The sequence below is a fragment of the Equus caballus genome, chromosome 8 (genome assembly GCF_041296265.1).
Source record: "Equus caballus isolate H_3958 breed thoroughbred chromosome 8, TB-T2T, whole genome shotgun sequence".
Lineage (NCBI taxonomy): Eukaryota > Metazoa > Chordata > Mammalia > Perissodactyla > Equidae > Equus > Equus caballus.
In genome coordinates, this window is record NC_091691.1 from 74,492,486 (window position 1) to 74,510,000 (window position 17,515).

Consider the following 17,515-nt stretch of genomic DNA (forward strand, 5'->3'; position numbering starts at 1 on the left):
ATCTGAGAAGGGGGGAACATTCAGAGATATTGTTGTGCAGAATATCTTTGCCATTCTACACATCGATCATTTTTATTGCATTTACAGAAAGAAAGACTTCCCAATGTATATCACGTCATTGGATCTTCTCCATGTGACCTTTTTTAAAATGTGGACTTGGCTAACTTGGGCTATTTCTGCTTTAAATGAGAAATTAACATGCTTTCATACTGAATCTGTGGTGGACAGTCAGGGCAGTAGCTTGGAGAAACCAGAAACTTTGTCTCCATCTTTTCCTTTCCTCTTCCTTTCACCTCTACAGCCAACTGGTGTGTGGGTCCTATACATTCTACCTCCATCCTCTCCTCTCTTTGCCATTGTTACCTCCCAAATGCGGACATCTCTTCCCTGAATAGTTTCCCACTATCTGGCTTCCACTTCCTTCCTCTCCAAATCCCTTTCATTCTCGTGCTTAAAAATCTGTGATGGCTTCCCATCGCTTTCAAGATGGTAAATCCTCTACCATTCATGAGATTCTGGGTACGTAGAAATTAAAACCATTGTTCTTTTAATTTTTTGGACTTATACCATTCTATACTATTTGAATTCCTTTCCCAATCCCAAGCATGTAATTTAAAAATTTATTTATTTATAAAGACGTTTTTTAGAGAAGTTTTAGGTTCATAACAAAATTAAGAGGAAGGTACAGAGATTTCTCATATACTCCCCAGCCCCTACACATGCATAGCCTCCTCCATTATCAACACCCCCTACTAGATGGTATGCTTGTTACAACGGATGAACCCACATTGACACATCATAATCATCCAAAGTCCATAGCTTACATTACAGTTCATTCTTGGTCTTGTACATTCTATGGGTTTGAACAAACATACAACGACATGTATCCATCATTATAATACCATACAGAGTATTTTCACTGCCCTAAATCTTCTACGCTCTGCCTATTCATCCCTCCCCTCCCCTCCACCCCCAGCAACCACTCATCTTTTTATTGTCTCCATAGTTTTGCCCTTTATAATTAATTTTTTTAAAAAGACTCATTCCCTACTCTCACTTCTGAATTTGGTATGAAAGGTACTGTAACAGAGGTAAGTACATGGTGCAATGCAAGGAGGAACCCTCATTCTCTTGGGGATTTAGTGGGAGGACATTCCTGAGTAAAGATGTGGAGAACAGCATTCCACACAAAGACATGGAAGAAGAGGGCATAGCGAGTGGCTCAGCTGGCTCCAGCAGAGGGTGTGGAGGAAAACCCATCACCCATCAAACCCACTCTCCTGTCTTCACACACACATTGTACTTCCAGCCTCTGCGTATTTGCCACTGCTGTGTTTACCCCTGCTGTGGTCTTGCCCTTACAGCAAACATCTCCCTTTCTTAAAATCCAGCTCAAGTGTTATCTCTTCCAGAAAATTCTCTCTGATTTTCCTGCTCCCTCCTGCCAGAATTAATCATCCTTTTCTTGTACGCCTCCAGCATTCTATACATGCCTCTAGGAATGCATCTACAATACGTACTATGATTAGTTGTCCTGTATCCATCTCCCAGCTACATAGTGATATTTCGGAGAGCAGGGAAAATTTTAGACGCTTTTTAAATTTTAGACATTTTTTAAATTTCCAAAGCCCACTGCAGTGCTTGGCACACAGCAGGGGCTAGTTAATGAATGAGGAGTGAAAAGAGCACTGAAAAACCCACCAGAAGGTCTAGATTCTGCATGGACAGTAATTACCCAACTCTGGGGGCTCAGACCTTTATCTGAACTAACAAGGGTATGGAGAACGATGTGCTCTGTAAGGTCCTTTCTCACTCTCGTGCTTTAAGATTTGATAACAAGGTAAACTGGTTTGGTTGGGCTCCAGCACCTAGTTCTGTCTTTCCTGTTCTGGGGAAGGGGTGGTGGGTGATTTTGATTCTCACTGATAACAACTAGGGGTGAGGTGCTACATGAGGGCTTGGCACCAAACCCGCCACCTCAGGATGCTCTGGAGGTGGGTCAAAGACCACAGCCTGGGCTCAGGGCAACAGGCGACCCAGCCATCCATGAATTGCCCCCGTTCCAATGCTGTTGGCCCCATACCTGGGCCTGAATACCTGCAGGAAGATTGATGTGTTTTCCAGACATCAGAGCACATCCCAAGCAGGTCTCCCTCTGGGAAGGAGAGACTGTCCCCTGAGCCTCGGCAGCTTCCTCTGTCCCTCTAGGGTCTGAGGAGCCTCTGACCAGGGTGGTAAATTGAGATGGATTAGGAATGAGGGGCTGCCTGAAGCTGACCTGGCTGGTGCACCTCCCTGGGATCCCAGAAGATTCTGATTTCAGAGGAGGAAATAGCTAAGGGCAATTCAGAGTGGAACAATCATATCTACTCCTTACTTAATTCATGCTCATCACTCTATGATGATGCACTCAACACAATTATTCAAGTTAAAACGAAAAAAAAAATGAAGCCATGGAAGTGATAGAAAAACTGGTGAAGATTTTTATAAGATTGGGATGGGGAAGGGCATCAAGGACAAAAACCAAAAAGGAAAGGATTGATAGATTTGATTAGACAAAAATGTAAAACTTTGGTATGACAATAAACTACAAACAAATTAAGCTCCCCAAACACAAAACACCATAGTCAACATTTAAAAGTATTGATACAAATGAAAGAATATTAGTGACATGACACAGAATTAATACTTTAGTATATAAAGCATTCATATAAATCAATAAGAAAATGAACACATCAAAAGAAATATGGGGAGAGAATATAAGGAGCAGTCACAAAACACACAGAAGGACCATAGACATGTGAAAAGTGTTCAACATCCCTAGCAATGAAAGAAAAGGAAATAAGATGAGGTACCATTTTTTTCCATTTAAATTAGCAAAGATTAAAAGAAAAGATGATATGTAGTGTTCCAGGGATGGGAGTATAAATGAGTACAACCTTTCTGGAAAGCAACTTGAAATTACGTATCAAGAGCTTTAAAAAATTCATACTCTTTCACAAAGCAATTCTTTCAAGAGTTTATCCTAAGGAAATAGTCACGGATATGTGAAAAGATTTAGTTCCAATGATGTCCATTATCTAAAACTTGGATAAACTTTAATGTCCATCTTAAAAGTACATTTATGGACTGCTGTGTAGTAATGGAAAGAGGCTGGTGTTAAGCGAAAAGAAGGAAGGTAAAAAATTGTGTGTTTAATATTTCATTCTGTTAAAAAAAAAAAGGATTTAATATGCATTAAAAAGGCTGAAACCCCAAAACGTTAACATTGGTTATCTCCACGTGACAAGATAATGGGTGACTTTTGTTTTCTTCCCTTCATGTTTCTGTATATTTTAGATTTTCTGTAACTAGCAAGTATATAACTTTTGAGATATAAAGATTGTTAACTGGCAAAAGAAAAAAACCCTAAAATTTTTGCTATGCTCTAAAGGTTGATGAAGGTACAATTTAACTGGAGATGAAAAAATCATTAAGCTGATTTCTCTAATGAGAATCACTTAAAACCTAACTATTTTTGGAAACGATAGCATGAAAGGAGGTAGCAGAGAAACGCAATGGAGCGCAGTCTGCCAGCCAACACAGTGGCGCGGGCCGGGCTCTGCCAAAGCAGACAGTTTGAAAAGCCAAAGGGGTTTCACACAGCAATAAAAAGTAGCCAGCCTACATTCCTGGGACCAGAAATAAGAAAAGAACCCGTATGGTAGATCCTACTCATCAAGCGACAGGCTTTGGGACTCATTCCGTTTACATAGTCTTCATTTTGTTATCACTGCTTTTAAACAACTACTGAGACTTTTGATCTATATGTGTTTTAAAATTCCTCCATCTCTGGGGCGGGCCCCGTGGCTGAGTGGTTAAGTTCATGCGCTCCACTTCCGCAGCCCAGGGTTTTTCCGGTTCAGATCCTGGGCGTGGACATGGCCCTGCTCATCAAGCCATGCTGAGGCAGCATCCCACAAAGCAGAGCCAGAAGGACCTACAGCTAGAATATACAACTATGTACTGGGGGGCTTTGGGGAGAAGAAGAAGGAAAAAAAAGATTGGCAACAGATGTTAGCTCAGGTGCCAATCTTTAAGGAAAAAAAAAAATCCCCCATCTCTCCTTCTCCAGAGGATGCTACACAAAGAGAGAGGAAGGAAAGACAGAAACTACTGAACAGAGAATGAATCCAGTAACCATCACAGGTGAAAGCTGGGGCGACCATATTCGGGTAGATGAAATGTAGTTGGTTTTTAATAGAAGTAACTTGAACAGTAACTTGGGAGAGTAATTTTTGATAAAAATCTAAAATGACGACATGGTTAAAATCTGCTACTTAAGTTTTTCATAGAGCTCCAGTCATTAGGCCTTCTGTGTCATGAACAACTGACCTTTCCACCCAGCTCTCTCAAGTGCCACAAATTTGTCATCATCTCTGCACATCCAAGGACGCGACTCATGAGCCCTCACTAATCTCCTTTGTACAACAGTTCTCAGTGATACGATCTCATCCTTCATTGTCAGTTTTAATCCCTTTGAATACGACATCAAAATTTATATCAACTATTTACTGAGAGGATGTCATGTGCCCACTGTATGCCAGGTGCTGTGTGGGCAGCAAGAGAAGAACACCTGTTCCTGAACGTACTTACAACGCTATAGGAGAGAGGAGGGTAGCGTGGGTGAAGCAATCAGAAAGGAGTCACAAAAATACCTGTGGAACTAGAAATAAACAAGCAGGACTTCAGCACAGTGTGCCGTCTCCAAAAGCGGGAAGGCTTCGTGGACGTGGCGGAACTTGAGCTGTGTCCCAAATGATGAGAAGCACCTAGACGAGGGGAGGCATTCCGGACTAGAGACAGCCGGTATGCAGAGGTGGAAAGCTAGAGGAGAGAGCGGTCTGTAGGGTACCTGGAGCTGAGCAGAGGGAGAAGCAGAAATAAGGTGGAGGAGGCAGGGTGGGCCAATTATGGAAGGTTTTGAGAGTCGGTCAGGAGTTAAATTAGATACAATATGCTCAGGAGTAGGGAATCACAATAGCTTCTTGAGTGGAAGACTTGGAGCCAAAGGTAGAGTTTTAGGAAGACTGGGCTAAGGGCAGTGGGCAGCAAGGGCTGGAGTGGGGAAGGGAGGTGAGGACCCAGGATATCCCACTGCAGTGACATAGGAGGGGGGAGGTGAGGGTCTTCTCCATTCGTGGCCTCATCCAGCCAGCCTTTAGGAGGTCAGGGCTGGGCTCTGAGGTTATACTGATGGCTGGTGGCAAGTGAGGAAAAAGAATGAAAAACTACAGCAAATGAATGATATAAGAAAGGAAGGTATAGGATGTTAGAGGAGAAGGGAGGAAGAAGAGACAGATTCACTAGGGGACGTGGACACAGAGTGACGGCAAAAATGACTTCCGGATCTACAGCTGCAAAAATGACCAGACCAGTCATTAGTGGGGGAGTTTGGAAGGGTGGCATGTTAGGGGCAGAGTCTCTAACCATTTACTCCTGTCCAATTAAACATGCCTGCCATTGCAGGATGCTTGACCAGCTGTCCTACTGTCACCTCAAAGTGACCTCGATAAGGGTGAAGCTCCTGCCATCGAACGCCTATTTCCACTCAATTCTAGATAACCTTTCTCCCTCCTTTCCTTACGATGCCCTCCGTACCTCTCTTCTCATGTTCTACCCAGTTTGTCAACTAAACGTATTGTCGAGTATCAAACCAAGTTTCACTACCTGTTCCACCCTCTGTAACTACAGCCCAATAAACCTCCAGAAGTCCTGGTTTGCTGTAAAGCCCCTGCAGGAATGGAAGCATCAGGTAATACTATTACCCCGTGGTAATAGTAGCAACAACTCACATGACTCTGGGTCAGTTACTATGAGAAACACTTCATACATTTCACTCATTTAAACCTCTCAGCAGCCCCATGAGGTAGGTAGTAGTACTGTTTTACAGTCGAAAAAGAGTTTAGGTAACTTGCCTGAGGTTACTCAGTTGGGGAGTTGGTGTCCAATCCAGGAGCCCTCCTACTAACCGCCATGCCATGCTTCTCTGCCTCTGCCCTAATGGTGAATGCGTGCCTTGCCCTGCTGTTTTAGCTCCTTTCCTCCTCCCTGTGTTCCCCCCATCAGGGGCATGCAGAAGTATTGATGCAGAGGAGCTCTGGAAGCCTCTGTCCCAGCAAGTGGAGAGACTGGCTTGTTCTTCCTCTCCTCCCAACCTCTGCTCCCCAAGTATGGAGTCTTGCTTTGTCCTCTTTCCTCCTCTTCTTTTTCCTTCTCCTCTTCCTTCCTCCTTCTCCTCATCCTTCCTCTAATCTTTATCTTTACCCTCTCCATGCCCAGGATTCATTCCTGTGGTCCTCAGCAACCCTCAGAACCACAAGAAGAAGCCCAAGAGAAAGTCAGAAATTGGGACTCAATTTTTAGAAATGAGCTCCATGCTAATAATTTCCTCTTCCTCCTCCTGCGACACTATCACCATCATCATGGCAGCTGACATTACTGAGCACTTCTCCTGTGCTAGGGATGTGGGCAGCACTCCACATGGATCCTCTCATTTAGTCATCTCATCCTCCTGCCCGATGGGAATTATCTGGCCCATTTTACAATTTCCAAGGCCATCCAACTAGGAAGCAGGAGATCCCAAAAGGGAACTCAGCTCTGGTCAGTGTTGAGCCTGGATTCCTAATTGTCACACACTGCTGTGTAGCCTCGGTGCTCTGTGTCCTAAGTGAACTGGACTTTAGTTGTTGTGACTGTGTCTGTCCACCTCCCAGTAAAAAACTCTGCCAAACTGGCCGGGATTCCTCTCTGCTTCCTTCTGATGTGGCTTCACGAAGTTCCGTTCGCCCCTTTGCATCTGAGTGAATCTAAATCTGTCCGCCAGCCTCACGGCCTCTCACATGTAGTTAACAAGCACATAATGTGCATTTGCTATTTTCATTGGTGTGAAATTAACTGCCACTTTGTGGTGTGTCTAAACCACGCATTATTCAAACTTGGGCACACACACACCACTTCCTTGGTCAGTGGAGTACACAGCAGATAAAAAAGAGAAAAAATTTTCGTTGTTGCTTAATTGCAGTGTTTCATACATCCGGCAATCACAGAGGATTCATTTTAATTCACATCAAAAGGACGAATAATAGGTTTCAATCGAAACTGGTCAGTTGTACCATAACATTCTTTTTTTTTTTTTTTTTAACAGAAACACATACATGTTGTATGGTAGAGCAGGTAATAAGGAAAATGTATAAATTATTATAAATTACCTAATTCCTTAAAATAATTAATTCGCTTTCATTAATGGGATAAATCACGGCTACACCAGCTTCATGGGGAGTCAGGTGGGCACTGTAAGGATTTGATGGGACTTCCACCCACTCTGCTGGATCGAAAAGCAGGGATCTGCAAACTCAACAATCAGGTAAACATCAACTTACAGGGGAAACCGATCATTCAACGTCTACTCGTTGCTGCAAAGAACCCCGCAGTCTTTCTTACGATACAGTTTTGGAAATTAGAGAGCCCTGGATCCTTCAGAAGTGCCTGGTTTTTAAGGTTTCAAAGATATTTTTAACATGTTTCTCTTTTTCTTGAAGCTACAAATGTCATGTGATCCTAATACACTATCAAAAGCTATCAGCCATTCTCCCCTCCATCTTATTCTGCGCCTCAGCAGGCATTCCCCAAACTCAAAATCCTGAAGCACGGTGAGCTCCAAACCTCCCTGGCCAACACTCTATTGCTCCTTGCTGTCAGCGCTCTCTTCCGTCTCGCATCTCCTTCATGTTTACCTCGCTAAGCGTTCTGCTGCAACTCCGTTTGACACATTACCGGGAACCCAATACTATTCAAAAACGCCATCCGAGGGGGCACGTCTTTCAATCGTGCTGACGATTACACTGGAGAAGCCCTGGGGAATGCAGACCCTCCCGCTCATATTATCAAAATTGTCACAATTCCTGAAAACTCTTTTTGCAGATGCTGGTCTATGCTCTAGCACAGGAATTGCCAACACGAGTTTTGTGACGCCCAGATTAATAAACAAGGGGCATGCTGACATCCTAAAAAAGTGTGCCCCTAAAATTATTATGAAATTTAGATAATTCAAAATACAAGTTTACATACTATTTTCTTTCCCACTTTCCTTTCTCTGGAGAGAGGAATATGATTAAATGAAACTCCAAAAAGTTTCAAAAAACACTACTGTGATGGATTTGTCCAAATGTGACCCAGAGCAGGGCTGGGGAAGCATGGACACCTATCACGAAGTCTTTCTGAGATTCCGGGACTCAGGGAGCAGAACCACTAGTTTTTACACTACAATGTCTCCTGCCACCACATTTGGAATGGAATTTTAACATTAAATATGGATGGAAAATCCAAAACTACCAAAATTATGTTAATTTCAATTAATAAAATACACGGGAACATTGAATTGTTGGATTTTAAATCTTCAGATTTATACATATCTCAAGCACTAGGCAGCTCTCCAGCCAGCATGATCTGAGAATAAAAATTAATCGTTCTTTTGTTTTTCCCGCCTTAGAAAACAAAAATGCCTGAGTAATTTCTTTGTTTAAAAACACATAATCTAAATATATCTGAATATTTAAATATATCGACATATTGTTGGTATATTTCTGTACATATTTTAAATATACACGGTACCTACACACAGATACACATACACCAATACAATAAATAGCAAAAGGTTTTTGTAAGAAATTTTATCTGTGAGCTGATTCAAAGCATAAACAACAGACTAAAATTTCTGAATATTTAGACGGAGACCACGGGAAGACCGTGTGATGCTTTACACCATCACTTAACACTTAGAAGCATATTTTTAAGCCTAATAATAGAAATGTCGTCAAATATCATAATGCAATGAAATAAAAGTGATTGCTTACTGAATACTGGGAAAGACGTATTTCCTTTCAACACTTGGAATTCTTGTTCTAGTCGTCTCCGTAAATCTATTTGTTCGAATAAAACCTTCTGAAGTTCTTCTAATAAAGAAAAAAAGAAGAATCATTTTACTAATCTTTACAAATAACTCTCCAGAGAACTGTTATATATGGCAATTTATTATTATAAGATAAAATATTTTACCAGTTTAAAAAGTGTTGCATAGACATAGGATAGATTCTGTGCAGAAATCCATGAATATAAATCAATGTAATATATTATTTTAAAGTATTATATTACAGTGTCATGTATTGATTGATATGTATGCATTAATCTCAATTATATCCACCCAATGGTCCATATATTATTCATGTGTTGCTTGTCAACTTAAAATATGGTGTAGAACAAAAATATCCTCCTATTATCTCTATACTCTTTTAAAGCTAAGAGAACTTCTACAGAATTAAAACTTTTCTTTACCTTTTCCCATATTTTCTACATCCTTTTTGAGTGAATGAGGTGAATTCGTTTCTTGTGTGTGTTCACCTTAAAAAAAAAAAAGGAGAAAAAAATATTAGTTTTGGGTAGGCTATTTCCTTAAAGTCTTTCTTTTCATTTTCGTTTAATATCTACAAAAGAACTTATTTAACATAGCTTGAAAGTGGATGTCCTCAGATCCAAATGTTGCCCTCATGTACGATTTCCCTGAAACATGGCAGGGAGCTAAAGAAAATGGGAGCCCAGTTTACCCAGCCTGTGACGGCAGCTCCCTGGAAGCAGATTCCTGAAGTCAGCCCCCTTCCAGCCCCCACCACTACTCATCCTTTACAATGAAGGTAATTGCTAGAAAGGGCAAAAGAGAAGGTTGAACAGTCAACATTTCTGGAAGAAATCCAATCAGAGTCTCTCTCCTTCCAGAAGTGAAGAAGCCGGGTATCAACTGGAAGGCCCTCAAGACCATGGAAGCGGAAGCCTCTTGTCTTCTTCAGCTGCCAAAATTTGGGGCAGTGAAAAAGAAGTGGGAGGAAGCTTTAGCTGTCCTTGGGAGAGAATTTATAAGCCTGGAGCGATTTTTTCATAATTGATCGTTTTTTTAAAAAAATCAACCTAAAACAGAGATGTGAAATAAGTTATCTTATGTTACCTTGTAATATTCACATACTTGCTGATAGTTTCTTAACTACCTGTCTTCAGCCAGTAAAAACTATATTGTGGATAAAGGTTAGATTGTTGTCCTTACCTATTTTGCTTATGTGATAACTAGAACGATGGTAAGTTAAGAAAATGTATTTATCTACAGTCATAAATCGAGTCTACATAATCCAGAAAACATAAATAAACCAATGAAATCCAATCATTCAGCTAACTAGAAATTTTTTGTTTCCAAATTTCAACCTGCTATCTGCAACTATCTACATGATGTAATTAGGATTTCCATTTTTACCTAAAGAGGTGTAGCAGGACCTACAAAGCTGCTCTAAGGCATCATGGATTTCCCTTTCCCCTCTCACCTCCCCAATTCCCCCACCTCCCATCCCTCTGAGCTCCCTCCTTCTGTGTCAGTGGTGCTGTTTTCTTACTGGCCTTACGCACCCACTAGGCGGTGTGCTACTTGAGGCAGGGGCTCTATCTTTCCTGCATGGCCAGTGCCTAGCCCAGAGCTGGACACATAATAGGTATTCAATAAAGTGTTTTCAGTTGTCACTGAAAGGAACCCCAAGAGGTCATAAATTCTAAATTATAGCATGGACAGAATGCATCATTTCAGTTCTCTCCTCTATATTTGTTCATTTCCCTTCCTCAGCAAGAAATGGAATGTAATGGCCCCAGGCACTTGCAGGAATACTGAGAGATTTCACTGTCAAGGAGAAAATTCCTGCAAAAAAGGAAACAGAATTTCTCCCCAGAGTAGCGGCCTGCAGCATCAAGGACAGACAGGAAAATCCTTAACATATTATCAATGGCGATTCTGCATTCCACCTGATGTCTGCTGGGAGCATGCGTGTGCATGTATGAGTAATTGCACAGTGTGTAAATACACATATATGCAAATATTCCTGCACATGTGCAGGGTTATGGGAAGGTGCTTCCCCGGGCTTCCCATCATTAGGACAATACTATCTTTGGCATCCCTGAGTTCCTTACTGGCAGGCATCTTCTCTACTATCCAGATCACAACCTCATTCCTACTCTCATCTTGGACATGACCTCTCTCTATAGGCTTCTGAACATTAATACCTTGACTTTCTTCTCCATATAATAAAATAACGAGGTAAGATCTGTGACGCATTTCACATATAGACCTCAATATAATTCCTACAAAACATTACTATCTAAAAGAAGAGTACCATGAAGGTTGATAACAAATCATCAATATGTATACCAAGAATAATGATATTTTAAAATGAAGATAAATGCACATTATATGCAGTTTGCCCAACTGACTCTAATTTCAGTTTACCAGTTGAATGGGTAGACATTTCATAGTTATACACAATATTGAGTTTGAACAAGAGAAGAAACAAGTGGGCATGTATCTCTCCATCTATCTACAGGGCATAATGAGACTTTATCATTCTATAACTTTCCCAATCACTCAAAACATGATTCAGAGGAGACAGTCTGTTTCTGAATAGGCAACTCTAGGAGCCGTGTCCTCATCACAGTATAGACCAGATTCTTTCTGATTCATTAGTGTATTCTGTGGGCTGTTTATCTTATATTACATTTCAATTAGATAATTAAATTTTAAAACTGAAAATGTGATATGTAAAAAGGCATTTCTTTTCCACTTCACAACTAGGAGGTTTACATAGGTAAGAAACCATTAAACAAATGACTAGTAAATGGAAATTATATTAACCACAGACAAATCTACTGATGACATTAATAATAAGCTTTTCTTTTCATCAGCTTTGTGGAGGTTTTATTAATATTTTACATCAGTGTCTCTTTCAAACAGATATTCTGCTGCAACTTCTCAGTAAAATCTGCCAATTTTCAGAAGATTCAAATGTCTTACCGACAAAGCGTTTCAAAAAAATAGTTAAATATTACGTAAATAAGGGAGCACAGAAGCTTCAGCTGCCTTTTGTGTATCTTTTACTGGCCCGCTGCCTTTTGTATATTACTAATCTGTGAAAACCAGATTGTTAATGGTGGTTAAAAATGACCTCTGGGAGCCTGGAAATGTTTGTTCACTATTACTGCTAATGTTTTCCATCTGTGGTTAAAAAAAAAAAAGGCAGTCTAATACTAGATTAAATAAATGAGATTTAGTTGACAATGAGCTTCCAATTTTTATAAATATTCCATCAGGTTAAATGCATTTTACTTTTCCAAAGTTAATGAATGGATTTGGACACATCCAAAAATTTAAGTGCTTACTTTCCTTCCCACTATATTCCCCCTTTTAAAAAAAGTTACCAAAAGGCAGGAGCGGAGGCATAGAGATCTTAAGTGTGTAGTTACAGGAAAGAAAACTATAACTTGGAAGGAATAGCTTTCTTGGAGGGCTGGCCTAAAACATTATCACGAGTCAGACTGTAAAAGAAAATAGTTGGGTGGCTTCAAGTTGTAGAGTAATGCATAATTAGGGCATAAAATACATCCCGTGGGCTGACGTGACCGGAAGCTGCTGCTCAGGGTTGCGTCTGCACCAGTGCTCCATGACTGCAGGTTCATGGGGCCAGGTCACTGTGACCTGTATTGTCACCCGTGAATCCTGCTTGCCCCGGGAAGGTACAGGCAGCATCACGCTACATCAGAGAAACTACACCTCTGCCAAGTGTGGCAGAGGCCAGAGAGCCGGGGGTCAGGTGGTCCCTGCTTCCCTGGGCTCTCCAGGGTCCTCCGGCACCAGGTGGTCCCATATTCCAGGTGAATGTTCCACCTCACCCAAGTTCTGCCCTCACATAGTCATCAGAAACTGGAAGTACGAGAGGGATGGATGTAAGAATAATGTATGCCGAAGGAGAGATGCGCAGTAAATAGCAAGTGAAGAGGAGACTGGACTATCCAAAGGAAAAAAACCCCCAAACATCCAATAGAGTCATTAGCACTTTAAAGGCACGAGAGTAACTACTTCCTCTTAAATATCATGGCACACCTCTGCTCAAGGACCTGCAAGCTTCCCATGGTCTACACTGCAGAATCCACTCTAAATTCCTACCCTGGAGCCTCCATGTGCTCCCATAACCTTGTTTCATCCGGCTAAGCCAAGCTGTCTTTCTCTGTCACCGAACACAAACCTCTTCCTCTAGCTGGGCGTTTATTTCTCACACCTGCTGGCTCTGCTTCATGTTGTTTACCTTGCCTAAGTGCCCTCCACCCCACCCCACGCCATCCATCCAAAATCAGAATACCATCCAAGTCCCGGCTCTTCCGAAAGCCTTTCCCCACTTCTGCAAATGCCGCTGATCCATTCCTTCCTGGGCTGAATTTCCACGTGCTTGTCATCTTTACTCTGCCACTTTGTACCCGACATTCTGGCATCTCACCTATGCCAGTCTGGTCTCCCCCTGCTAGAAAAATCTGCTTTCTGAGGGCATGGAGATCCTGCCCTACAGGTAACACCATCACCTCTCCCCTAGAGAGGGGTACAAACACGGTCCACGAATACTTGCTGTATTTCATTTAACTCAATCCAGTTTGTGACAGAAATACCAACTAATGTTATTGTAACTCCTCTGTTGCCATAAGGGGTTTTTAAGCACTAACTCATTCCTATGAATGAAAAAGCACATTCTGATCTATTTGTATATTCTAAGACTCACTCTCTATTTTCAGTTTATGGGGGAAGTTTGTGATGGTCCCATTTTTGTTTCTATCTGACATTTTGAAAATTTCTTTTATAGACAAACAAAACTGTAGCACTGAATTTTAACCGAGCCATGAAAATGTGAATGTGTATGTCCGCTGTGGCCTCCAACAGCAAAAATACCTTGCATTTTTAGAGCTCATTTAATTTTAAGAGCCAAATGAGTGGGTCAGAGGACCTGTTCTGTTGGTAGTCATGGGACAGGAGAAGCTCTAAATAGATATTATTTTTCTCAAGCTAAACTCGAATTCAGTCAATAAGATCATTTAAACATTCTACCCGGTATGTATATACAGTATACTAAGTACGCAGAGTACAATATGAAATGCCTGACATTTGGATGATGATTAAAAATTTAGGCATTCATCCATCCTTTCTGTGGAAATACATTCTCTCTCCTTCCCTCTCCTTTCATCCCCACTCAGCTTCTCATTCCTCGTCTTGGCTGTCTCCCTTTTAAATTCTCCCTGGAGCCAGCAACCAGCACTCAGAGGGGCTGCTCCAGCCTGCAGCCCCAGGGGGAGCAAGTTGCTTATCACTGAAAGGGCCTCCACGTTCCAGGACTATTGTTGACAATACTCGATGAAAAATATTTGGAGAAAATGTTCCCTTTTATAGAAAGTAAGCGTGTTATTTTATTGCACACTCAAGGGTAAATTTAGTCAACGAAACTATTTTGGTTTGGGGCCGTGTCTATACACGAGATACACATGCACTTGAACATTTGGATGAAGAATAAAAAATTTCAGTGAAATATCCAGATGTTTCCATAGTTTGTGTGGACTCACGTGCTCCCATATGTGTCCTGGTGCAGGGGAGCAGCCCCGGAAGGGAGGACATGGTCTGCATGTGAAGCTGCAGTCTCTGTATGCAGTTCCCAATGCACTGTCATGCCCCCAGGGCCGGCCTGAGGTTCCGCCCTCTCACCTCCAGCAGCCTCAGCACAGGGCCTGGCCTCCGTTGAACACACTCCATTTATACATATTTAACTCCTAAATCAATCAACTCTGAACTTTAATAGCTAATCTTAGTCTTATAATCTGGCTTTAATTTAGATTTTCTGGAATTTTTAGTTTCTCTTTTCCTAACAATCAATCTTAGAGGTACAATTCGGATGGGGTCAAACTTAATCTGCCATTAGTATAACTAGTACATTTAACAATAACCAAAATTTAGTACGATAAATGGTTTAGAGGGGTTTTTAAGAATACTTTGCTTTAAGGCTTTAAAAAATCAATTACTGTACAACAGAAAGCAAGGTTAAATAATTTTCTTCTCCATCAGTGGGACATAGACTTCTGCTATTTCTTGGTGTTAAATTCTACATTAAACTCTTCCCTTGTGACATTTGGCACTTTAGTGAGGTCACAGAACAGAAGCGAAAAGAAAATCAATACCACTGGGGAGGTGATGGTACAGAATGAACTAACTAAATATTAACTCCATTAGCAAAGAAAAGGAGAAAGAGCAAGATTAATACCAGTGGGATTATAATAACTAAGAGTTACAGCAAACTTCACAATTTATGACCAAAATTTATTGCGAGTTGCATGCAGATTGCTTCTTGATTCAGTATATCAAACCTTTTCGATTAGCAAACCTTGAGTTCATTTTGAATTCACTCGAGTTTTGGAACTTCTGTTGTCAATTAATGCTACTTAATTTTTTTCTGGAGAATTTTTGATTGTCCTTCTCTATCTCCTTGAGTTTCATATAAATGTTTAAAAATTATAAGTAGTAAGGGAAATTATTCCTAAGTAAAAAGAAACTGATATCTGAAATATGGGCATTACTTAGTTTTGAATGCATATATTGAAAAACCTCAAAATTCATTGTTCATAAAAATGTCAGTAGTAATGTAAAAGTGGGAGGCTTTATTAAATTTTACAGGCGGATAAACTGAGGCACAAAGTAGTCAAAGGTCTTACCCAAAGGCATCTAGAGAGAGAAAGAAAACTCAGATCTACTAGTCTGTGCTTTTTAGAATTTTTCTTCTTCTTTTCCTTTATTTTTAAATCATAAGCATGTTCTAAAATAGAATGGAATAATAAATCAGAGTGCCTCATTCGCTATATATTCATGAGAAGTGTAACTGCTTCTTACTATTCTCAGAAATCCGTCCATAGCATATTAAGTACACTAGAGAATCATACCAGTGAAAATCAAATTGATTTTAAAACTTCCATACATATAACAAGATGCAGCCGCACTCAGAGTCCGATGGTGCTGGCGTTTCTACAATGAAAGGGATTGAAATCGGGGATGACTCCACTTTACGGGATTTCCTTGACCTGCAATAGCTTTGAGCTGTCTCACCAGCTTACCCCACTGCATTCAATTTCAAATCACTTAACTTCACTAAAGTTATTCAAAATGGATATGCAAAACCTTACTCTGGGACTGCAAGCAAATTTATATTTTTGAGCAGGCAATATATTGACCAAACTGCCATCCCCCTAATCTATATTATTTGATTTTAAGTCATGGGTCTAATTTTAAAGAAACCTATAGATAAAAGTTCTATTGGCTTCTGGGGAATTTTGGCTGCTTAAAAATTTCATGTTTAGTCCTTCTGATTATACGGAAATACAATATCCGCTGTGTGTAAGGTTAATGACCATGAACAGGAAAGTTTAAAAAAAATTATTTAAAAATGTAATCTTTGAAATTGCTGAAAAGGAACAGTTACCAATAAGGCTGAAAGGTTGAAGGAAGACTAAACTAAAATGATAAACTAAAAAATCAACTGGAACTAAGTATTGTTGCTAAACTGAATTTGTGTTAGGGATCAACGAAAGTAAGTGCCTATCATTTAAAGATATGTCTATATCCTTATTTGTTTAGAGAAAAGTCATAGAAATTTCTTGATAAAGTACATTTATGATTGCCACGGGAGTGAAAAATTCATATAAAAATAAAAAATTGCATACTGACTTACTGAGTAGTTTGACAAGATGTTTCATTCTTCTATGTTATACTGCATATGTACTGAAACAAAATATTGATATTTCCCAATAGTAATTATTAAATTAAACACTGGCTAATGGGACACATGATTATATAAACCTTACTGGATGGTATGATGTGTGGAACACCATTACAGTATTCACACTGCCTTACCGCTTATCTGTCCCCTCCTTTTGACTGGAAGCAATTTGAGAGCAGGGACTGCTGTTGATTCTCTCTCTGAGTCCCCAGAGCCTAGCAAATGCCCAGCACACAGTAGGCATTCTGAAATACTTGGGGAATCATTGAGTAAATAAACAAATGAACGCTGTTACGAACACGTGGAAGTTAACAGTTGTTACATGGGGAGAAATAACTGTACTAACAAGCAGAGTGCTCTGGATAAAGCATCCTACTGGAACCAACCCAAGGCAGCTAATCACCAGTCTTCATAGTCTTTTTGGCTCATCTAGATTTTCGACACTTTGTTAAACAAATGGATTCTTGGATTCTGACCACAAGTAAATACATTAATACCAAAACACAGGCCTCATTCCCACTCTGGGATTTTCTCAAATGTGCATTCTAACATGAAGACAATGAGCTAATATTTCTTACAAGCAAGGACAGCTGAAGGTAGGTCATCTCCCACAAACTCCTTACCCCAAACTCCTTAACACTTTTTGGTGTTTAAAACATCATCTCCACATGCTCAGCAAAGGAACCAGGAGGATGAAGTTCTCGTGACCCAAGATTCCGAGATAAATTTCACAAAATATACTCGTCACCTGAACATTTGTTCATTTCAATAATATGTTTCGCTCCTTTCCACATCCTACCTGTCTCCCATTCAATACA

At 40.4% G+C, this 17,515-nt stretch overlaps 1 protein-coding gene across 2 annotated transcripts in view; it reads right to left on the reverse strand.

The window, feature by feature from the left end:
- Nucleotides 1-17,515, reverse strand: part of SKOR2 (SKI family transcriptional corepressor 2) — a 41,288-nt gene that overhangs the window by 14,137 nt on the left and 9,636 nt on the right. For both annotated transcript variants that reach the window (XM_023647761.2, XM_023647762.2), the window contains 2 exons: nt 9,373-9,438; nt 8,895-8,993 (listed from right to left, as the gene is read on the reverse strand). In XM_023647761.2, the coding sequence (XP_023503529.2) occupies nt 8,895-8,993; nt 9,373-9,438 (165 nt within the window). The remainder of the gene's footprint in view (nt 1-8,894; nt 8,994-9,372; nt 9,439-17,515) is intronic.